The sequence below is a fragment of the Gopherus evgoodei genome, chromosome 5 (assembly GCF_007399415.2).
Source record: "Gopherus evgoodei ecotype Sinaloan lineage chromosome 5, rGopEvg1_v1.p, whole genome shotgun sequence".
NCBI lineage: Eukaryota > Metazoa > Chordata > Testudines > Testudinidae > Gopherus > Gopherus evgoodei.
In genome coordinates this window covers 125,002,960-125,028,128 of record NC_044326.1, presented here as the reverse complement: position 1 = coordinate 125,028,128, position 25,169 = coordinate 125,002,960, and the positions used below count along the sequence as shown (strand labels likewise).

Genomic DNA, 25,169 nt, shown 5'->3' with positions numbered 1-25,169 from the left:
GAGAACTCCTTTAACATCAGCGGACTTACATCAGTGTAAAATGGCACAAATGACATAGGAATTTGAGCTCTTAAGTTTTGTAAACTGTAGTAATTCCCTGAAAAAAATAAAGAGAGGGGCGCTACTACTGCAGAACATCAGGGCAAAGCCACAAATCATTTCAGATAAGCACAAAAACAAGCCACGGTTATAGGACTGATCCTGCCTGAGAGATTCTGAGCAGTTCTCATTGAGCATGGCAGTGGACTGCCGTTCTTTGGTTTAGACCCTTGTCCCCTTGTCTCAGACTGCACTAAGTGAAAAACATTAGTAGGCATTCTGCCAAGGAGGAGGATTCTGGAACTATGGCTGAATTTTAAAATGATAGGGCAAATCTTAGACACTTATCAATTTTAGTTCTGTCCTTTCTCAAACAAAAGTTTCACTGAAATAAAACTGAACCAGAGTAAAAGCAGAGTAAGCATGTCAGGATCTGGTCCTGCAACAACAACAGTTAACTTTCAGAGGCTGGGGTATAAAAGCCTCTGAAAAGTCATACAAAGTATTTTATCATAAATACACGAACATCTCCACCTATAACTAAGAACAATAGCAAGTACCAGCCAGTTTATATCCTTAGTGGTCAGTGTGAAAATAGGAGGGTAATCTGATATGGATTTATAAGACACCTCCAATCATATAATGACGTCTTCTGACATCCTCGGCAAATGCCATCTTCTTGACCCTTTGATGATTTGAACATTACATATTTATTTTTCATTTTAACACTCCAGCATATAAATCTTTCAACTGAAAAAGCCAAGAACTCTTAAAGCACATGATTAAAACTCCGTATATCCCTGGATTTTTCATACACTGAATGCAAGACCCCAACAAAGTATTGTGTCCTAGACTGTATATTTTGTATTCTACACACTACAATAAAAACTCCAGATTTGAAAAAATGTGAAATACAGGTTCATATAGCTATCAATAACTTTAATTCCGTTTTCCCTGTATTAATTAGTAAATGATCTGGGTGATTCTCCTCCCTGCCCCCAAAGAAAAAAGTCACAGGGACCAATCTCATCAGCTTCTGAGCAAATACTCAATTGGGGATTAAAATCACAGCAAAAAAAGTTAGTAAAGTTAGGTCCCACCTTGCAAGATCTTATGCACCTTTAATGCTCATTGACTTCAACGAAAACCAAAGGTGCTCCATATCTTGCAGGATGTAGGGTTAAGCAGCTGATAGTACTGGGGCGGGGCAAACTTTCTGGCCTGATGGCCACATCGGGCTTTGTAAATTGTATGGAGGGCCGGTTAGGGGAGGGGGTCGTGCCCTCCCCCCCGAATCCTGCCCCGTCCAACCCCTCCTGTTCCCTGACAGCCCCTCTGGGACCCCTACCGCAACCCATCCACACACCCCTGATCCCTGTCCCCTGACTGCCCCTGGACCCTCGTCACCTCATCCAACCCCTCCTCTCATTCCTGACGGCCCCCCTGGGACCCTTGCCCAATCCAATCACCCCTTCTCCCTGTCCCCTGACTGCCCACTGCCACCCATCCAACCCCCCTCCTTCCTGACTGCCCCCTGGGACTCCTATCCCCATTCAACCCACTGTTTCCCCCCAACCACTACCCACACTCCCACCCCCTGACCACCACCCTGAACTCCCTCTATCCAACCCCCTGCCCCCAGCCCCCTAGAGCAGCAGTGGCTGGTGCTGCTACAGCCATGCCGCCCAGCTTGAGCCAGCCACATCTCTGCTGCCACCACATAGCTCAGAGCACTAGGTCAGGCCAGGCTCTGCAGTTGCACTGCCCCAGGAGCTCGCAGCCCTGCCGCCCAGAGCAATGCGCCGGCGGTGGAGTGAGCTGAGGCTGCGGGGGAGGAGTGACAGCAGGGGAGGGGCTGGGGGCAAGCATCCTGGGTCAGGAGCTTGGGGCCCGAGCAGGACGGTCCCGTAGGCCGGATGTGGCCCACGGGCTGTAGTTAGCCCTCCCCTGTGATAGTACATGCATGGAAGTCTAAGAAAGTTTCTCTATTGCCTTCAATGTGCATAGGAACCAGCCTCAGGTCTGTCTCTTCCACTGACTATCCACCACCCTCCCTCATTGCCCATCATTAATTCCTTTAAATCTATCTTTAGTTAGAGAAATCCTTTTCACTTCTATTACTAAAAACAATAGATCATAATATATTCTGTTACATAATTAAAACTTTGCTGTCACAATCAACTGTGAGACATGGCCATAGAATTCAAAGAGAGTGTGATTTTGATGGGTTGGGGCAAGGAGAAGAGTTCATTGGGAGGATTTTTTGATTTGCTTGTTTGTTTTTATATGACGTAATGCCAATACTCCATAAAGTGAGCATTAACGTTCAAAAACTGACCTTGTCGAGATCATCTCTTCTTGGTTTTGCCTTAGAATTCTTAATATTCTAACTGTCAGCTTTCTCATGAGAATGACCACTCCACTGGATAGCACTGTTTAATTATAACTAGCTCATTTAGATAATTTGTTTGAAACATTTGATTAACATGGCTGTTCATTCAGGCAGTAAACATCATTTTCAGAGAAGCAATTAAAATATTACAGTTCGTTATGAGCCTGACAGTGCAAGGAATTTTTTTTTTTTTGGAAACATACAAAAAAATAAGTTTTATGGACACTGACAGAGTGCCAAATTCAAGCTTCAAGATGAAGTCCTGAATGACTCAAAAATATGTTTGAAAAAACAGAAGAATTACACTGTGAAAGTTAAGCCTTGAACCATCTTCCATTTTCTGCAGAGAAGTAGTCACATAATTTGCTCAGTCTGGCACACCAGAACTGGAAGTGAGAGGCAAGTACCTCTAAGTAGTCAAACTGATTACAACGTATTTTATTCCATTATCATTTTCTGTACAATGAGGACAAAGTTCACATTGTGAGCCTCCTACTCTCAGCCCAGCATTCATTACTGCACTAGAATATTAGTCACATTCTTAAGTGCTAAAAATAGATTTATAAAGAAGGTGAGAAGGGTTTGGTTCTGTTTGGGCAATCTAATGACACCAACTATTGTCCTCACGTTCACTGATGACATGATGCTACATAGGTGGATATCCAGGGCGGGGGAAAGACATTGATGCAATATTCATTATGAGAAAGTTAAAAAAAATCAAGATATTTAGAGTTTAAGGGTCAACTACTGTGTTGACAGGCATCCTATGCAATTCCTTTTATGAGTCAGTGCAAAATTAATCTTCATCAGTGTTCACTGTAGGCCTAAGCACACTCACAAAAATAGTGAACAGCCTAGTCAGAAAGTTTGTCATTCGCCCACACTCATACAGTCTCTCAAAATACTGGAAATAAATTTAATTAGTCAATGACAGGTTGCCAACCAAAAAAATTAGAGAACTTACTATGGGGGTGCATGGGCAAGATCATGATTAATACCTAGTGATTTTTGACCGTGAAGCAGAGTTGCTTTCATATCTTATCAAAATACATTTCATTTAAAAATGAATTAAAGTTTATGCTGAGCCAAAATTCTCATTTGAGCTATTTCTTTCACAGCAGTCCTCAAAATTGGGTTTACCTGGGATTTAAGCAATTCATAGAACTTGTGTGGGCCTTCTACAGAGGAATAAGTGTCACCGATGTCAACAAAGCTTTTGGTGAAGCTGAAATACCGGTAAGTTTGCAGTGAATCTGGGCCATGTTTTGGTGTTCCAAACTAATTGTACAATTCAGGTGCCACAAAACTAAATAAAAAAGTATTCGTTCCTTCCCCTTTGAACGAAAGCCACTTTAGTTTCACACATTTCTGTCACTCACTATTAGATCTCGATGATTACTGCCAAACAATACAAAAAATGCCTGGATAATTGCTTGGATTTTAATATGAATTCAATTTGTGTATGCTTATGCTTGCTTGTTACATACATTTGTGCGATTAAGTTTTACTGCATGAGCATTCATGGGGACTGAATTTTCTATTCGCAGGTGTAAACATTCGCACAGCATTTTCTTTTTCCAATCAACTTCTGAAAACTTAATCAATTTTGGAAAAGTTAGTGAGTACTACAAGAAAAAACCCTAGTCATCATTCATTTTATTGAACTAAGTGACAAAAGGGGGTGGATATGAACAGAGGAAAAACAACAGTTTCAAAAATTCAAAGTTTATTGAAAAAATAATATTTTGATTTTTTTTATTTATTTGCAAAATTTTTTCTTAATTTTTTGATCAGCTCTAGGCTTCAGAGCTCTGGAGATTTACACCAGCTGAGGATATGGCTCATTTTGTGTGGCAAGGGAAGAGATACACCTAAAATTTGTTTAATGCCAAAACCATGGAAATAGAGCTGTGAAGACTCTGTCAGTGGAAGGGTTGGAGAATGAACTTGCTTCGGGCATTGCTAAATCCTAGCACATTAGAAAACACATTATAGGCTCTTATGGAACAATAAAATGAAAAGATCTGATAAAACACAAGCAGCACTTTTTACCCATACCCCATGATTGGCAATCCTAATATATCACAAATACTTACAGCTCAATATCTTAAATATGTCTTTACAGGTATTTTATACCTCCTTCACCTTGCTAGGCTCAGCATTTCCCCCTCTGGCGATGAGGGGGAGGAGCGCAGAATGACCTGGAGTAAATCGGTACCACTCCAGAGAGTTTGTATTCCTCACCCAGGTTTTATTTTCCAACATTTACAAGGTGGGCCTGAGGGTAGGCCTAACTAGTACTCTTCAGTCAAAAAAACAACAACAAAAAATTGCAACACAATAATGGAAAATCTTTTCCTGCCCCTCTCTGGGGTGTTGTCCTATTATGTTGGCCTCTGGATGCCAGTCCTTCCCCAGAGTCCCTCCTTCCTTCTGTCATGAGAAGAGGGTTTTTTCAAAGGTTAGAGGTTGCCCTTAATTGGATTCAAGTGTCCCTAGCTGATCTGAGGTAACCCCTTTTCAACTCACAGGAACTTTAGCATTCTAAGGCTACTACACCTACCTTCCACCACTCTCTGGATGCTATCTGGACTGAATGTGTCACAATATATACATATTTATAAAGTATATGGGCCTGATCCAAAGCTCACTGAAGTCAATGGAATAACTCCCATTGACTTATATGAGTTTTGAATCAAGACCACTACTCTAGATCCATAAGAGCAACTGCTGCTTATTCAGACAGAATCCCTCCAAGAATTCAGGTGTGTGCAATCCCTCCTCACCCCTTACCTCGAACACAGGCAATGTCTTATACCCACCATCTGGTCCCTAAAGTCAAAAGGAAAGAGGTGTTCAAATAAACAGGCTCAAACATGACATCCATAGAGTTTTTTCACAAATTGCCAAAGTGGAAATAAGGGCTTGATCCTGCAAACTCTGACTCTCCTGAGCAACTTTACCAAGTCAAAGATTTTATTCATGTAATAGCTACATGCATGAATAAAGCCCAAAGAAAACCAAACACATCCACCTCTGACAAGCCAAGTATTTTTTGCCTTCTTGCCAAGTTTGTTTCTATTGATAAATTTTTGAAAACCTAGTCAAGGTGTCCCCTCTTCATCTGTATGGACAGATTACACAACACAATTGACATCTGTGACACTCTATATCTCGGGGGAACACTCTGCACCCCCATGTTCATCCTTATAATAGGACTGTGTGGTATCCAGTGCAAATTTTGTCATGTCAGGTGTCTTTGGAAGGCTCATGACGCACTGAGCATTGTTGTTATAGTGATGTTATAGGTTGTAATTTCATGTATATAGTTATAAGGCTGAAAATGTGTCCTCATGGCTTAAAACAAGCCCAGGCAAAACTCTCCAGGAACAGAGGGGCAGTTCACACCTCATCAGGGCATGTATGGGACAAACCCAGCCCAGCCTCACAGGAACAAAGGACACTGGCCTAGTCAGCAACAAAGGATCTGTTGTACTCTTGAGCGAGTCATCCCGCTTCCTTTGGTCAGTCAGGGACTACAATGAAGTAATGCTCACCTGACTCTGAAGAGCGGGGAGGCAAAGCCAAGATGGAATAAAGAACATGATAAAAGAGAGAGACATTTGCCATGCTCTTCCTCTCTCTTCCACCTCCATCTACAGACATCACCACCAAGTGACTGAAGCACTGATCAAAGGGGAGAGTCTGGCTGAAGGGCAACTAGTCAGCCTGTGGTGAGAAGCATCTAAGTTTGTAAGGCCTTTGAAAGTGTTAAGATCAGCTTTTATTTTTATTTCATTTGACCAAATCCGACTTCTTGTGCTTTGACTTGCAATAACTTAAAATCTACCCTTTGTAGTTAATAATTGGTTTGTTTACTCTACCTGAAGCAGTGTGTTTGGTTTGAAGCATATCAGAGACTCCCCTTGGGATAACAAGTCTGATGCATATCAATTTCTTTGTTAAATTGATGAACTCATCTAAGCTTGCAGCATCCAGCAGGCATAACTGGACACTGCAAGATGGAGGTTCCTTGTGTTGTGTCTGTGACCGGAGATATTGGCTAGTGTCATTCGGTTGCACAATCCAAGAGCAGTTTACATGCCAGAGGCTGTACGTGAACACCCCAGAAGTGAGGGTTCTCATAGCAGAGCAGGGTAAGGCTGGCTCCCAGAGTCAAAGATTGGAGTGACCTAGCAGATCACCAGTCCAGATAACACCAGGGGAATGTCACACCATCATTTAGGATTTTGACAGAATGCTTCCCCTACACAGCCATGGGGCTTAACTGCTTCTTTATGATGTCCAGTCATTTCATTTTTATTTCCCTTCCCTTGGATCTCTTTCCTTGCGCACACACTCTTTCATCATCATTCTTTTCCAAATGGTCCCCAGGCCAGTTCTTCCTGATTTATGTCTAAAGAGACTTCAATCTTTTCATGTTCACTAACAAACAGATTCCTATATGCTGTTTTATTCTATATTATTTTGGCCCTTTCTTTAATGCCAGCAATGCCTAGCATTTGGCTATTTCACTGCATTTCAGAACCGTCACATCTTTTCATCCCTTCTGATGGTCTCAGCTGCTTCATATTTTAATGGATAACTGTATTTGTAGGATAGTTGAGCTTTTATCCTTATGAGACTCCTAGAAGCAGTGAGTGCTACAGGCAAGAATGTACTCAAAACCTTACAAGGACTTATTCAAATGTTCTGTCCTACGTATAGGTTCAAAGTACAATTTGTGCTAACATTGGAGCTGATGATTGGAAATGCTACAGCAGTGTGAGATCATGAATCTCCTCATTTCCCCTAAAAAGCTGCGAGACTATACTCAGAAGGATATAGCACAAGCAAAAGTGATTAAAAAGTAGTTTCCGTGCAGGTCAGATTGGATGTAAATCTTAGCTAAATACTGAATCAGACACAAAAAGCCACATGGGCTGTAATTCTGCAAGGAACAATACAGGAATTCTAAGATTAACATGTGTTTACTTAAATCACAGGTTATTTTGAACTATGAATTTGGACTGCCCAAACCACGGAGATGCCAACTACCCATTATATAACACCATCACGTATTCTGTGTATGCAACATATACGTTAAAGATTATTTATATCCCTCTTACTTTACACTCAGGTGTCAACTATATTCAAGGCTCACAGGTAGCCATAACCCCCACTACTCTAAAATAGTTTTCAAAATCTAAAAGTGTCACAGTTTAAAAATCTGCTTTCTTGAGATTTTCTGGAGCTAAGAGTGAACATTGTGTGACCTATTAGTAAGCCAGGAATCTTTTACTTTTCCAGGTCTATAAAGCTCTCACGTCTACTCCGGCAGAATCACGTAATATTGGAATTTAAACTGGTCTTACTAATATGCGTGCATTTACAATTGTATTACTGGTGCTCATTTGAAGCTCTTTGCTGAACTGCTTACTCAGGCAAAAATCCTATTGATCTCAATGGGAGTTTTGCCTATATAAGTACAATATCTGGCCCTTAGTGAACACAAATGTGTGGGGGGGGCGGGGAATGGACTGAGAGTTCTGGACATTGAAACCTCTTTATACACAGAACAGGACCAATACATGCAAGCTCCTCACACTACCCCACATAAAGGTATATAGTGCTTCACACAGAACATAAAAGTTGCACGATCCCTGCCCTGAAGAGTTCACAAAGCCAACACACAGACAACATACAACTCAGGTCATAATAGCAAGGGAGGGAGGAGGATATCAGTGGTCAAGAGAGACCATGGGAGAAAAGATTCTTTGAATAAGTGGGTTATCAACAGGGTCATGAAGGAGGAGAGAGAAGACACTCTGTAAACAAGAAATTGAGCAGTGTCCCAAGCACAGGAGGCAGTGAAGGCATGAAGCCAAGAATTAGTAAGAGACACAATGAAGGGAGCAGTGAGCAGGCAGGATTGTGAAAAGCATAGGAGGAAAAAGGAAATGAGAGCAAAGACATAGCTGGGACAAGATTATATAGGCCTTTGAAACCTAGTCTGAATTTGATGCTGTAACAAATAGAGAGTGAGTGACAGAATAGAGGAGGTAATGCATTCAGAATGGAGGCAACTTATCTTGGAAAGACTGAAGTGGGAGAAATGACAAGAAGGGAAACCACAGAAGTTTGCAATAGAGGGTTTGGAGTGAGTGTTTAGTGACGTGAATCGTGAATGAAGAGTGGGTTTTGATTATATTAAGAGGAAGAAGTAACAAAACCTTAGAGAGAAACCGGATGCAGTGAGGGCAGGGAAAGGAGGGAGAACAGGAAAGAAGATCACCCAAGGATTTCAAGTTCAGGAGATAGGAAGGACAGTGAATTTATCAACAGCAGTAAAGAAAGGAGGTGGCATAGAGAGTTTAGGAAGAGAAGAAAGACATGTAATGAGATGCACTATTTCTCTAGCTTACTGCATACATTGATAATATAATGCAATATTTCATAGTGATATTAAATAGCTCTGCAATCGTTCCAAGAAAGTGGGATACATCTGAGATTCTTATCAGCATTTAAGAGCTCTTTTCCCTACTGCGTATGCAGGGTGAAAAGGAAGACGCCTGAGCTACATGAATGGACATCACTACTTCCATTAAATGGAAACAACGCCTAAGGCCACATCACAACAGACTCATCACCCTGTAAATACTATTTTTAAGATATTATTTTATAATTACAGCACTTGACATGGAAATGGTAGCAAACAAAGGAGTCTCCCTTTTATAAATAAATAAGGAGTAAGCACCAGAGTAATTAAATTTTCCCCTTAAAAAAATCACTCTTGATATTAAACAGGCAGGATTTGTACCCTAAGAATCTAAGCTGCAGGTCAGTGCTTCTCTTACAGATTATGAATGTTGATTAATGACCCACCGGAAACCATGGGTAATTACAGGACATTTTGCATGAAAACAACTTTGTTTAAGGCCGAAAGCAATATCTTCATCCAATCCGATTAAGACATTAGCGTGATTTATCAAAATTAAGAAACAATTTGCAAATAAACCAAATGAGCTCAACCAATGAAGATCTGCATGATTATCAACAAAAATGACCTTTTCTGTGGTTTAAGCTAATTTAAGGGCATTCTCAAAATAATCTGGTTTCTAAATGTTCATCAATGAGATTGTTATTGAAACTAGGGAGTCTTTAAAGTATTTCAGAAAGAGAGATTGTGAGCGTATGCACAGTGATTGGTCAAGCAATTTACACTGGTTGTCACAGTAATGAGGAAGAAACTAAGCTAAGATTTTGAAAGGGCTCAAAACTTCTGCAAAATCCCAATCTAAAATTTCATTCTAGGTACTTCTTTTGGTGGTCTCAATGCAGCAAGTTCCAAAACCCTACATCCAGGAAGAAAAACCATTAACTGATATGCATCACTGGCCCAGTGAAAGGAGTTCTGAATATTAAAGAAGAAAAGGGCTGAAGAACACCCTTCCCCTGCTCAAATCTAAATCAGGTGTGATAGGGAAGAGGCACACACCATTTGAGATGTCATTTCATCTGAGACTGGAGGATCACAGTGCAGGTGGTCAGATGCCTCTTGTATATTGATGCATTGTAATTGCATACAGCGTACTTCCTAGTGGGAGAGGAGAATTATATATAAAGATTCCAGTACAATTTTACTATAGTGTCTCAGTGACAGGGAGAAGACAGAGTTAAAAAGTAGAGAGAGTCAGAAAATGATTTTTCCCCCTTATGAAAAATTTTACAAAAGTGATCTTTTTTGGAAAATATTTCTTAGATTTATTTTTTTTGGTCAAAAACCTAAAACCACTTTTTTAGGCAACTACAAACATAAAAAATGAATTGAAAATGGGATTTTTTGACAGAAAATGTAGGCACAAGAAGAAGTCATTTTGCTTCAGTACAAATGTTTTGATAGAAAGAGCGTCCCCAGGTCTGTTAGGGAGTTAGGGATGAAAAGTAAGAGTAACTTTCTATGATGGTGACAAAAATAGTGAGCCTGGATGAATTATGAGATGTTGCTAACTACCAAAGATGGTTATAGTACAAGGGGAATTTGAGCAAATAAAATCTATATGTAGATGAGGAACAAAGAGAAAATGCCTCCAGCAGAGAACGATGGGGGAAAAGAAAATGTGTGAAGCAGACTGTCAGACTGAAAAATGAAATTATATTATCCAGATCCACCCTGAACCTGAATGCCATGTGAAGTGCAGAGAATGGGAAAAGATATTTGTGGGGGGAAAAAAACCTTTTTGCTGCTTTGTATTAAATGCTGACATAGAACAAATATTACTTTTTTTTTTACTTGATTTTCAGTTACTTGGACCCAGTGTAATCATTTGCTGCTTAAGTATTAAATGTAATACTTTTAATGCTCTTTCTAAGGATGCAACACTATTCTCACCGATCAAGAAACATATATTATTCCTGTGATCACCCAGATTACTGGTGTTCCATCAGACCATAAAAATGAATGAAGAGATGGTGCTCAAGCACTAGTCACGCTACAGGAGAAGTGAATAGGAAGAAAAAAAAACATGTTCACCTTGATAATGAAAATATCTCCAAGATTTGTGGCTGCTGAACCCGTATGAATGCTAAACTTCCCAAATCTAACTAACAGGACCAAGAATTGAACAACTCAATAAATTAAATGCAGAAGGAAAGAGGATTGAGTTTCGTTTCAGCTCTGTAGAGTTTAAAGCATCATGATTGAACAATTTCAAAATCAATTTAAAAAGTACAAAATTGGCTACACTGCTGCTTCAGTACAGCAGAACCTCAATCACACACATTTCATTAAACCATATACTTTATACTCCATGCACAAATTTGGCCACTCTTCCTCATCTCTTAGCAAAGATGTAAAAGTAGAGGGTTATACAGTGAGGTTAGAGAACAGTTCTATAGTGAGGTGTTACAGTACAAAGGATTTACCTATATAAAGGCCAGACAGGAAATAAGAAAAATGTATTTTCATTCATCCTTTTGGATATTTCTGTGCATGTCTGTATGTGGAAACTTTCAAGAGATTACTCTTCAGAGATTAAGAGTGCCCTGTTTTGATTCAATTTAAATTGGTGTGGATTAAAACCCAATTTTATTATTTCAATTCCACATTGTGTGTGAAAAAGGCCCAAGACTGTTATTTGTAAAAAAATTACTCCAGCAGATTCACTAGCCATTATAAAGCACAGCCATAAATTATTAAAACCAAACTATGATAGTCAAAATAAGTGAAAAAGTAAACTCAGTGATGCATTATCTAGCTTTTCTATTGGGTTTTTCCGCTGGTTAATTCTCACAATTCAGTAGCCTGAACTGGGCCTTTATTGTAATTCTACAGTTTCTATATTATATGGATGGCAAATATGGAAGTACAAGTATATACTGTACCTTGTTTTACCTGTAAGGAACACACACCTGACAAAAGGCAATCTTCACATCCAGGGTAGGTTCACTGCAGTAGTACAAGTAATGGCGGCTCATAAATACCTGCAAAGAAAAAAAAAAGTCAAAATCACATGCCTGTTGCTGATTTGGCATTACAATTTCTATCCACCTGATTTGGCAGTATGAAAACAACATGTGAATTATTATTAGGTTATGTGAGTAAAGGATATTGGGGTGGCTCAGTGGATTGGTAATAGGCTTCAGAGCTTTCAAACCACTAGGAAAGGTTACCTGTTTAAACACAACCTAGCTTGGTAGTAACATGAAATCATTAGATCAAAATCTGCTCTACATGCAAGCCAGTGCAATTTGCAATTCCCCAAACAAACAGGAATGAAATTGAGCACTTGGAGCTCAGTGGCCAGAATTGCAGGGACAGCGGAGTTACCTTTGTTTGATCTATTGACCCACCATGAGAAAGTCTATGGTTCCTCCTTCAACTCCTACTACTCATCTCAGCCCTGCTGTGGCATACTATAATTCCAAGACAGAGCACCACAGAAAAATGCACAAGTGCCATTAAGGCTGCTTTGCTGTGCTGGAGCAAAGACTGAAATCTCCACTGGTTTTCTGCCAAGAAGCAGGATTGCATTAAGGAAAAAGGCAAAAATCTTAATTGCACCAAAATAAAAAAAATTTGCTAGCTTTACAAGAAAAGGAGATAAATATTATAGAATTTCAATTTTCCTCGTAAATATAGTAAGATTACATAAAAGCTAATCCTGAGAAATGCTATCCTACTTGGATGGAGATACCACCATGGTCCTGAAATTCTACACTTTGGTCTTGAGATATTTATGGGATTATAATAATTGTGTATTAATAATAAGCTGAAGTACTGTGAAATAGTGATACGTTTATTGGAGTTATTTTACCCTATTCTGCCTGAACAGGGCTTAGGAAACCATAAAAAGAAAAAAGTGTCCACCAGTGTTTGCAACCTGAATTGTTCCATATGTTCCCACATGTGCTTAATTTTTAATGAATGAATGAATAATCTGGTTATGAAAAGCAAGTGTATGACTTTCTCTGCATCACATTACAGTGTCTCAGATTGCTGCCTCATTGCTCAATGAGTCATTGAGGAAGCTCCAAATTCCACAGAGGGTTTGTTTATAGATATATTTATTAACATTAGTCATAATTTCACTGCTTTCTGGAAACCCAGCAGATCATTAAGTTCTCTCACTGCAGAGGTTTAAAGGATATGTCCCTATTCAGTAAGACTATATGCTGATGCATTATCTTAATTTGATCTGGGCAGGAAACAATTTTCCCATCTTGCAAATATTTTTGAGGTTTCAAAATATTTCTCATTTCACTTTGAGAGGAAACCAAAACGTTAGAACATTTTTCATGAAAAGAGGAGACTGAATCAGTGTGGGAGACCCGGCTTGAAGTCTCTGCTCCAAAGCCGGCACTTGAACCTGTGCCTCCCACATCCCAGTTGAATGCCCACCACTGCAGCTATTCGCTAGTCTGGGGTCTCTCTCTCTCTCAATTCCATCCTACACCTAAGAAATCCTGCCTGGTGAAGTTTGATGGTGACACTAACTAGCGTCCCAGTGCAAGAGATTCACTGGTACCTGGTAGTGAGTTTCACTGGCCAGTTCAGTGCACCCCAGTTTGCTGATATCATAAAATTTTTCTGATATGTATCATGTAAGGTATCATTGGAAAACTAGCACCACGTATTCTTGCATGGTGTGTGTAGAGTAATTGCCAAGCGACCACACAAATATGACGGAAATGTGGAACTATAATGTATTTACCAGACAAGTTGGGTGAGTGGGTGAACAGGTTTCTCCCACACAAAGGACAAGCTGACATGGCAAGTGGCCATTCATTTGCATTACAGAGGACTGGAAGAGATCAATTTGCATTTTAGTCAACACCAGAGGGGAAGAAACCAGCATGGAACAACCAGAGTCCATGTCGCTTTCCTCACAGCTTGATTGGGGAGGGGCTTCAGAATTCATTTCAAAGATGCACTGGACTATGAAATGGAGGGGCAAAGTTGTCTTTTCACTTAAAACAACACTTTGGGCTTGATGGACAATCCTGACCAGCTGGGTGGTCAGACATCTTGCTGGAAGGTAGCATGATGTGAATTTTACCTTGAATAAAGACTAGTTTGCTAAGTTTTAGTGTCTAGAATGTGTTTTTCACTTTTGTTTGTAATCATTCTTTATGGTTGAACTCACTTAAAATCCTATCTCCTTTAGCTATTAAACTTGTTTTACTTTTTATTTAAACCAAGCCAGTGCTGTATTTGAATTGAAGTGATTGTTAACTCCAGTTTATCATGATAACATGTGTGTTTTGTTTCTTTAGAAGAACAAACAAACTTTATTATTCCTCTTAAAGGAAAGGGCTGGTGGTTGCAGTGCACACGGTTTTGGGAAAATTCAGAACTGGGGGGCATTGGGGTCATCCTGCCAGAAGTAACCAAAAATCTGGCGGAGACCAGAGTGTGGCTAGGGTATAAGAAGCAAGATGCTGGAATCATAGTTGTTGGTCCAGGGCCACTTATCACACAGACACTCAGTACATACTGTGACAGACCTAGACCAGTGAGGTACAGGAGTCTGGTCATTGGATGAGTAGTTTTCTGTTCCCTGAGTGACCAGAGCAGAGGCTGCACTAGAGTAATCAGGAACCTGCTAGAACTAATCAGCCTGTCTGCCTTAATTGGAACACCTGCAGCCAATCAAGGCAGGCTAATCAGGGCACCTGGGTTTAAAAAGGAGCTCATTCCAGTCAGGGAGGGGAGAGCCAGAGGAGAGGAAGTGCATGTGAGGAGCTGAGAGCAAGAGGCGCAAGGAGCTGAGAGTAAGAGGGTGTGCTGCTGGAGGACTAAGGAGTACAAGTGTTATCAGACACCAGGAGGAAGGTCCTGTGGTGAGGATAAAGAAGGTGTTTGAAAGAGGCCATGGGGAAGTAGCCCAGGGAGCTGTAGCTGTCATGCAGCTGTTACAGGAAGCACTATAGACAGCTGCAATCCACAGAGCCCTGGTCTGGAACCCGGAGTAGAGGGCGGCCCAGGTTTCTCCCAAACCTCCCAACTCCTGATCAGACACAGGAGAAGTTGACCCAGACTGTGGGGAAGATCACTGAGGTGAGCTAACTCTGCCAATAAGCGCAGGACCCACCAAGGTAGAGGAGGAACTTTGTCACAACTGGTGTGAGATGTGGGATCTGGTGTGCACAGAGCGGCAGAAGGAGGAGGGTGATTTAAAAAAAAAAAAGGCAGAGGGTTTATTTTTTTCTCACCACAATGGATGACTTAGTGCGGGCACTGATACAAGCTATGGCGGCCCAGCAGGAGGCTACTCGTGTCCAGGCCGCCACCCAACAGGAGGCAGTGCGGCTGCAGCAAGAAACTAATCACCTGCTGATGGACCAGGCTTCTCAAGACCGAGCTATGTTGCGGGAACTGGTAAACCAGGTAAAGATGCTTACAGAGCTGAACCACAGCCATGATGGGACGCAGATCATATGGGCCAGCCATTGGCTGCAGAAAATGATGCGGGAGGATGATGTAGAGGCATACCTTCTGGCCTTTGAGAGGACAGCCCTACGGGAGGCCGGACCTCAAGATCAGGGGTCTGGCATCCTTGCCCCATTCCTGTGTGGGGAGGCCCAGAAGGCCTACTGTGATCTGCCTGAAGAGGCTGCAGCAGACTACCCCCAGCTCAAAGCAGAGATCCTGGTCAGATCTGGGGTAACAACTGCAGTGCGAGCCCAGCGGTATCACGAGTGGAGGTACCAGGAAAACAAAACCCCACGGTCCCAATTGTATGACCTCATCCATCTTGCACAAAAGTGGTTGCGAACGGAATCCCAGAGTCCAGAAGAGATACTAGATATTCTGGTCATCGACCGATATATGAGGGGACTACCGCCAGACCTTCGTGCTTGGGTAAGCCAGAACGAACCCTCCACCTATGATGAGGTTGTCGCACTGGTAGAGAGGCGAAGGACAGCGAGGGAGCTGACCCGACCAGTTAAGGAAGAAACACCCCGGGTTAAACTAGCAGCACCAAGCCCTAGAGCTCGGGTGACTGGGCAACCAGCTCACAGGTGGCAAAAGAGAGGGGCTGAAGGCCCACCAGAGCCACAAAGAGTCAGAGCACTGAGGGAGAAAAGGATCGTGATGTTAGACTGCCCAAACCAAGAGACCGGGGAATGCCTAAGGCCCCATACAGATGTTATGCCTGCGGGGAGTGGGGATATATATAGCTGCACAGTGTCCCAATGCTGAGGAGCCTATGCAGTGTAACCTGGGGACCTGGGCAGACCCATGCTCTCTAATCCATCTTGTGGGGGGTCTCACTAACCCCACATATGTACACCTGACCAGTAAAGCTAAATGGGGTAGAGACCACAGGACTGGTTGATTCGGGGAGTGCTATCACGCTTGTCTCAGGGAAGCTCGTGAAGTGTAGTCAGATGCTGTGAGCTAAGCGTACGGGGATAACATGCGTCCATGGGACAGTTGGTTATTACCCCATCATCCCAGTAAAACTCGAGATTCAGGGGAACACTACTGAGGTAGCAGTAGGTGTAGTCCCTAAACTCCCATACCCGGTGCTCATAGGGAGGGACTTCCCAGGGTTTGGAAACTTACTCCCAGTAAGAGGATTGGAGGAAAAGGGGAACCCTGAAGTTAGTGAGGCCTCCATAGACTGTCAACCTCCAGTCTTCTCTGAAATATCCCCAGATTTATTTTCCATTCCCAGACAGGGTAGAAAATAGAAAAGGGAAAGGATGGCAGCTAAACCCTAGAGAAAGACCTATCGAACAATTCAGCCTAGACAAGGTCAAGGAAACATTTGTCCTGTATCGAGGGGTGAAGGACATAGATTCCTTATCATATCTGGACTTTTCTTTTACTTGGAAGGGGAACATTTCATTTGGGCAGAAGACCAAATAACCTAAGCCCTAAAAAACTGTGGCATGGCTGTAACCTGATTCTGGGAAGAGGTAAACCATGCTATTACAATCATTCTAGATTTATCTATCAGCTATGAGAAGATTAAAACCTGAGGCTGTATGGCTGTAAACTGCAGAATTTGATCAGGACTGCAGGGTACCCTATGATATATCATAACCTACTCTCAGCCCCACACCATGACTTTCCCAATATTAAAGTAAGGTTTGTCACTATAGTTTTATGGGGAGATAAATTAAGCATTTCTGCATTTATCATTTTGCCATAAGAGAATGTACTGTATGTGTGTGGGGTGGAAGTTGAATGTACTGCATATCTTTATATGGCTGTTTGGTTATGTACTCACTCTGAAGAGGAAAAGCTAAAAATAGTTTATGCTACTTCAACGTATCTGATTTAAACAAAGATTTCAGAAGATTCATGGCATGGAAGAAGGAATTGATTATTCCTCTTACCAAATTATCCATACATTTTCTAGAAATGGTTTTAAAAAATAACATTTAGTTCCTACTGTCTGAGATGAGGCATCTTCTTATCAATTCATCTGTAACAGACAAACCATTCTTGAAGAATGCTAATTTCAAAAGATTCATACTTTCAGGGTTTTTTGTTTTGTTTTTTAATATTTCCTGTTTTGAAAACTGGTTTGAATTACTCCATGCATAGTTTAAAGAGAGTAGACCTTTCTCCTTTGCTGGAACATTCACGATCTGAGCACTGAAGTATAGTACACTGAATAGCTAAAGTTTGGAGTGATGCCACTGGAATTTCACTCTAAGAACTACATTTTTCTTACCCTAAATCTCAATTATTTTCACACGTAAAGACAAGAAAAAGAACAAAAAGTTACATGATTCTAGCAATAAACAAAACCAGTTTTAACTCAGACTCTTGAGTATTCCATCACAAAATGATGCAAACCTGACCAAGGTGTCACAGATTTAGGAATAGAAATTAGGCTAGAATCCTGCTCTTCTGATTCTCAGTCCTATGCTCAATGTATTGGGCTATCGAGGTGCCATCTCCTCTATATGCAGTACTTTATTATAGCTCTGAGAACTAAGTACTTATATTAATGATAAAAGGGAGTAGTTATGAATTTCATAATGATTTGCAATCATAAGGATTCATTCCCATCTCAGACAGGGGGACACCCACCTCCAGATGTACTGAAAAGTTCCCTGAGCTTGCACATAGTAGATTGTGGTGCATGTCAACACATCCAAGATTAAAATCAAACACCATCTAATTCACTTCTAAATGTTTGGGGGGAATTTATGGCCTAGATTGTCCCTTCCAGAGTAAAAGCTAACAAAGGGTAATATTTTCCCATGGGAATCTCATCTCATGAAGGGGCAATCAGAAAGTGTTGCTCTCCCAAGGAAAAGTCCCTCTCTCCCCTGAGAGCCACAGGAGGCCAGGACCATGTTCCCAGAGGACCTGAAACCCAAAGTGGCTCCGGCCTTTACCCAGATCCATTGTAATCTGATTCCCATTGCAGCCACACTACCAGGGACTTCCCTTGCCTACAGCAGCTTCCAGAAGTGGGGGAGATGCAGCCTATAGTAATTCATTTTACACTATCTTCTATGAGCATAGAGGACTGATGTGTTTCCCTCATTCCTTCTCCCTGTATACACCCTGGAATGCATGGATCACCTAAAGTCTAGTAATTGGAACAGTTCTGTAGGGGCACCTGAAATCCTTCTGCATGGAAGAAGGAAAGCCCATGCATGGAGGCCCCCTCTACATTCAGATCAGGAGAGGCATAACTTGGGTCTGTGTAGGCATATCTGCCATTATCAATAATGGAGAGCTGGGTTCAAATTTCCTGCACATTTAGGCCCCCAGTTCAGAACAGGACTTAAGTATGTGCCTAAATGTTTTGTTGAATTGGGTTCTGAGAGAACAGATTGCTTGATGTTATCATCAATACCTGAAAAGTCCAATTGTTAAATTACAATTTAAAAGTACTGTAACAATAGAATTTTGTTAATACTGCCATTTCTGGAGACTAGGAGATTGGTAACAAGTCTGATGTGCTAGAAGGGAACAAATAATCCTCTGAGAAGTGAAATCTACAAGTAGATAAAAATATTACACTCTGTTAATAATATAGAAGACAAATGTATGTTTCTCCATTGGATCTTCGCTATCACTAATTATTTTTGATATACCTGGCAAAGTGATGATGTGAATAAGGTAATTAATTAAGTGAAATATTAGATTAAATCCCAGCAGAAACAGTTAATCTTTCACTAAGAAATCTTACAGTGAAATAAGAAATGATAGCATATTAAAGGCTTTAAAAATTAACAAGTTTTGCTTCCTAAATGGAGCTGTTGGAGCAGGAATGTCAGGAGATAAAGAAAGAAGGGGCTTAGAAGTAGCAATGAAACATGAATGGCTTTGAGAGGAAGTATTCAGTATACAGGAAAGTGAACCAAGTACACTCAGAGGCAGATTTACCTAGTGATTAGAGCACAAGACTAAGAGCAAGAAATTGATGATTTCTAATTCTGGCTCTGCTGCTAGCTTGCAACTTATTCTGAGCCTAATTTTCAAGTCTTAGCTTTTAGATACACAACCATAGACCCCAAAGATGTAATATTCACAGGTGCTAAGTACCTACAACCATCATTTATTTCAACTGGCTCTCATTACATTTGGCAATCATGACTTAAATGTCAAGTTGCAGACCCTAAAAACAGACTCACCCATTTTACAAATAGGAATGATCAGAGAGATTATCTATACCTGGAAGAGTGTCTACACAACAGCTCGGAAGCATCATTCCCAGCTTCCGAAGACATTCACACACCAGCTCTGGTAGAGCTACTATGCTAAAAATAGCACTGTGGTTGCAGCAGCAGAGGCTAGCCACCTGAGTACAGACACCCTGCAGACTCCCAGCGTACATATGCAGGCAGCTAGCCTGAGCCACTGCCTGGGCTACTGTGACCACACTAGACTGTGGTCTTAAAGATTAGCTTATCGCCATTCACAAACTGTAAAACTAAAGCCTAAGGGCGTGTATATACTGCAATCCCGGGGTGTGGCTGCAGTTTGCGTAGACATGCTCGAGCTGCTCCAGGTACCTTGGGTACCAGAGATATTAAGCTGTAGCAGCATAAGATTCAGTACATGCTAGCTGCCTGAGTAATTACCGAGGGTTCCAAACAGGCCACCCGTGCCAGAACCCATGCTTCTGTACCTTCACTGCTCTGGTACCTAAGCGAGCTAAATTAAAGCTATCTTAGGTATTTCTACACATGCTGCAATCACACCCCATGATTGCAGTGTAGACATACCCAAACTGGTTATGGCTAAGCAGGCTGCAGAGGTAAGAAGTTTTTGCTGAGTTCCTTCCATGGGCCTGTCACTATCTATGAACTTGTTTTTAATCTGCTCTACTTTTTTGTTTAATTGCTTGTTTTTAAATGAAGCTTGGGTAGACAGCCCTGTAACAACAGGATATGGAGTTTTGCCTTCTCAAAGGCCTTCTCCTAGATCCCCAGTAATTTTGGGGAGTGAGAATTTTTAGAAAATATTTATGTTTTTTTTTAAGAGCAAGCTTGCAAAATGCTACAGAGTCTGATTTTCACAAGTGCAGAGCCCTCATAACACCAACTGCAGTCAGTGGTTGCTCGGGATGCACAGAACCAGGCTCATAAAACTTTACTAGCTCAGGGACAAAAATATACTTGCCTGCCTTTAATCAGAGTGCTTGGGAATGATGACAAAAATTAATGACATTTCATTCATCCTAGGTGAGCAACAATTTACAAGGCTGTTACAGGGATTTTTTGTACACCCACCGCGAGCTTGATGGGGTTTTCAGACCCAGTTCAGCCTCATTACTCAGCCTTGCATACTGAAGAGCAAGGAATTAACTCCTTCCTTTCTAGATACCCATAGGGTTTTCAGACCATATGTCACTCCAAGCAAGATGTTTCTTATAACCACACAGAACTTTTAAATATAGAACACACACTTCAAATATGGAAGCCTTTTGTCCTTGAAAAATTAACTGAAATGAACAAGTCAAGAATTATCTGATGAAATAAATACTCTAACTGTAAAAGGCTCTTTGTTTTGACAAGTATTAAACTCCCTGAAAGAATTTTTTAAAATGCCATCACACAATCATTGAAGTCTTTCATGGAAAAGCAAGTCTGAAGTATTTCTCAGGTGAACATAACTCTTCAATTTCAAATTAAAAAAATGTTCTTTGTTTTTTAACTATGTAGACACTCATTCTCCATTATATATTCAGGTCCTTTTTGCTTTGATAGTTAGGGCAATTTGGAGCTTTAAAAAAAAGTCCTCATTCTTAGTAATAAAGGAGTATTCTAATGTAAGAAGAAGAAATAATCTTTCACCTTTTTATAAAAACTCACTGATTATCAATTACACAGTCCTTCTAGTACCACGTATCTTTTGCTGTAATGGGTAGGCACACAGACTTCTATTCTCAGTCCTTTAATGTATGCAAAAAACTCTTGTACATAATCCATCATGAACTTTAAAAAAAATAAAATGAAGGCCTGATTTAGCAGTCCTCGCAGAGACAAAACTCCCACTGAAGCCAATGAAAATTCTGCCTGAGTGAGGATTCGAGGATAGGGCATCATGGTTTAATGGATCAGGCACTGGACTGAAACCCAGGGAGCCTGGGTCTATTCATGTGTCTGTTATTAATGCACAGTGTGACCCTGGTCAAGTCACTTCAACTATCTGTGACTCTGTTTCTCTTTGTCTATCATGTCTATTTAGATTGTGAGTTCTTCTGGGCAAGGAACTGTCTCTTACTATGCTTGGTCAATGCCTAGCACAAGAGGGTGCTGATCTTGGTAGGAGCCTCAATGCCCTGCAGTCATAAGGCCAAAACTTTTTTTGAATGTAGAATGCTATCTGTTATTGAATCTCATTATTCAATTTTTGTATATGGTAAAGCGAAGATGTGTATAGGAATATATCAAAGATTTTATGGAGATGCCAGCTGTAGCTCCATAGACAAGGTTGAGTTGAGTTTTGCACACTATATACTATATACACACAGTTGACTTCTACAAAACAGGATTAACCTGATATGTTTTCTTCACCATTAAATCCAACTATGTTTATTTAAATAAAACGATCTTGACCAGCTTCTCGTCTTATTCTCTGGCATAGACTATCTACCCTTCCCCTCTCTTCTCCCCATCAGAAGTTTCCTTCCCTTCCAAAGCCATTTGTGCATGAGCTAGGCCTGTCTTTCTCACCAAAAACAAACATTCCAAACTTTAATATCCACAATAAAACCACAGCTACCTCAATATAACATACTTTAAAGGATCTCATATTGTATTATTGTCAGTATAAGCAGTGGGAGATAAGATATTTTAAAAGAAAAAAAATTATAATGCATACACCAAGTCTTTGTGTGCAAAAACTATAGAATGAAGCTGTAGATGAATTAATTTCTCAATCATCCCAGTATTTGTTTGTTTTAATGATTGTGGAAAGCTGATCTTTCAGAAAAAAATCCATCTACAGCTTTCACAATTTCATATGCATTCCAGGGGAGTAAACTTATGACATGCTAGGAAAATCAATAAAAACTGTTCTTTAGATAAACATCTGTGGTAGAACTGCCTCAAAGTATATAATGAACAACATTTTTAAAACACTCCAAAGCCAAAATACAATTTCCACACCTAATGCAAATTTAGTTCGTTTGCCTTCAAAGTACATATCCTTGGCATTTTATGATTGGTAGAAATGGCATATATTCCACAAAATTACAGACAAAAGCATTGGATAACTACCCTGTACTAAAGCAATATCAATGAAATATACATTTTGAATACTTCACCCATATTTAACATGCACAAATTTCAAAAAGAAAGACATTGTCTGGCAGTTTATTAAAGTAATGACTGCAAGTATTTCTGAGTCAATGACACAGAACTGAGAATATCCTGGAATCAAGCAGACCCACTCCATCCCAAGATGCTAGTAATATAAACTCTTTTGCTGCTGGTCTCCTTGTACATCTACTGGACTGTTGCAATTCTAGCAATATATAAATGAAGAGTTGATATCATTGGAATGTTACCCTGTACTGGATACATTCAGTTGCACAAGTGTGCTCTACTCAGATGCACCCAAAAAAACATCTGTTGAAGAAGTTACAGCATATCGATTTTTCTGTTCTGTTCTTGCTTCCATTATTGTCCATTCATATATTGTTGGCCTCAATATTGTATTATAATTGATATTTCTCGACTGTTCAGTAAAAGTGATTTCTGTAACATTTTCTGGGGACAGACCATCTAAGAGACAAATCATATGATTAAACCTCAATTATTGATACCCTAGTTAGCTGAAATTCATGGTTCTCCAAAAGTCAGATAGTCCTCTGAGGTCTGCTGATTGCTCCAGCTGGTTTCTACAAAGTCAGTCACATGAAGGAAAAGAAGAAAGAAAAGCTGTTCACGCCAGCCAGCCAGCTCTCTCAAGACAAGTATGTACAACAATCAGGGCAAAGCTTGACTGTGAGGAAGACAAAACGTTCTCAGTGTCTGGTCAAAGACCATGGAATGAACTCCCTCAGGAACTAAAAACTATCACAAACTTCACCACCTTCTGCTCTATTCTTTGACCTTGCCTCCTCTACCATAAATATAAAGCAACGTGTATATTAAAAAACAAAAACCTATCGAAACAAGACATTCCAATTCTCCCCTGGGGAAAGGATGAGAGAACAAACACGTGACAGATACTAATCACTTAATGCACTACTGGAAGGTGCTTGGTGGTGAGTGCAATATAAGAATATACAAATGGCCACACTGGGTCAGACCAATGGTCCATCTAGCCCACTATCTTGGCTTCCGACAGTGGCTAGTGCCAGATGCCTCAAAGGGAATGAAGAATACAGGGCATGAGTGATCCAAACCATCATCCAGTCCCAGTAGTCTATAAAGAATATATATAAGAGAGAGGATCTAGCCTAAGCAAAAACAACCAGTTGAAGAGGAACCAGGCGATAGCCTAGAGACTCTGATTTAGGGAACACTTGCTTATCCAAGACAACCCTTCAGAAGGGATTATTCACAGAGACTTTGGGATCATTAATAATTTGCACTTATGTAGCAGCTTCCATTCATGGATATCAAAGTATTTTACAAGGGAGGACGAGCATAACAGCCTCTATTTTACAGATGGGAAAACTGAGGAACCGAGAGATTGTAAGACAGGACCAGGGTCACACAGTCAGTCAACGGCAGAGTCAAAGGCCTCCTGCCTCGCAGTCTTGTGCTGTAACTACTAGATCATATTTTCTCCCCAAGGACTGAAGCTTGACTATGGAACTCCCTATCAGGAAGACAACAATATTAAAATATTTAATTAACATATTAAAACAAGTTATAGTAACAGGAATCTGCTAGCTTTGGGCAGAATTCTAACAAAAGAGATTTCAACTCTGACATTCAGTTCCGTTATGCAGGTTTCTCATCCAAATCAATGAAAGCTCCATATTGTAAGCACATTATCATAGCTGAGTTCAGCCATTTTGATCTGAGTCAAACTATCTGTGAGAAGATTACAGTTGAGGCCCAAGGCACCGTGTAAGAAACTAGATTTAAACTCTGTTTCAAGGCACCTGAATTTTGTGGTAGACTGGAAATTCTGGGCCAGCTTCATTTAAGGGGGGGCGGGGGGGAGTTACAGTGAATTAAAGATTTAAATAAATAAAATAATGAGTATGATAGTACTTATTTTTATATTAAATTAAATGTATTTTGTGTTGATCCCACAGGTGCCATTTTTGATATGCCAAAGACTTTGGGGCATGCTATGTGAGGTAGTTTGGGACTCTTAGAATAAACATTTTCATTGTTAGATTAACAATGTTGATATTTAGCTCTGAAATTTAAAAAGACAGCTTAATTGGTCATTGAGATGAATGGGACAGTTCATGCTACTCGGCACTATTGTTTCAGGCTGTCTGAAAACTCAGGATGATAACACTGCATTAATTTATATTTGGTTTGTATTTTCAAGGTTTATAATTGCTAGGAACAGAATTATTTTTTTAAAAGTAAAGCTTAGATTCTGGAGCACAATTCTGTGACTGGGAGTAGATTCCTTTGTAAATTTTGCAGCTATGGAATATACAGTCTTATTTATCAGACAAACAGCTAAAATATAGGTTCCTTTCATAACCTCACATTATCCCTAACTTCTAAATTTAAATTCTTTCCTATAACCATGAAGTTAATAGGACTACTCTCCTCAGCAATGCAAATTGGAGTTGTAGTATGTTAAATATGAAGCACAATCTTAATCTTTCCT

At 40.4% G+C, this 25,169-nt stretch overlaps 1 protein-coding gene across 11 annotated transcripts in view; it reads right to left on the bottom strand.

Moving 5' to 3' along the window:
- MAPK10 (mitogen-activated protein kinase 10) overlaps positions 1–25,169 on the bottom strand; it is a 263,109-nt gene that overhangs the window by 107,601 nt on the left and 130,339 nt on the right. For 9 of the 11 annotated variants that reach the window (XM_030564953.1, XM_030564951.1, XM_030564952.1 and 6 more), the window contains one exon: positions 11,843–11,914. In XM_030564953.1, the coding sequence (XP_030420813.1) occupies positions 11,843–11,908 (66 nt within the window). In that variant the 5' untranslated portion in view covers positions 11,909–11,914. Of the gene's footprint in view, positions 1–11,815; positions 11,915–25,169 lie in introns of those variants that run through there. The other 2 variants (XM_030564958.1, XM_030564959.1) reach the window with 2 other exon arrangements.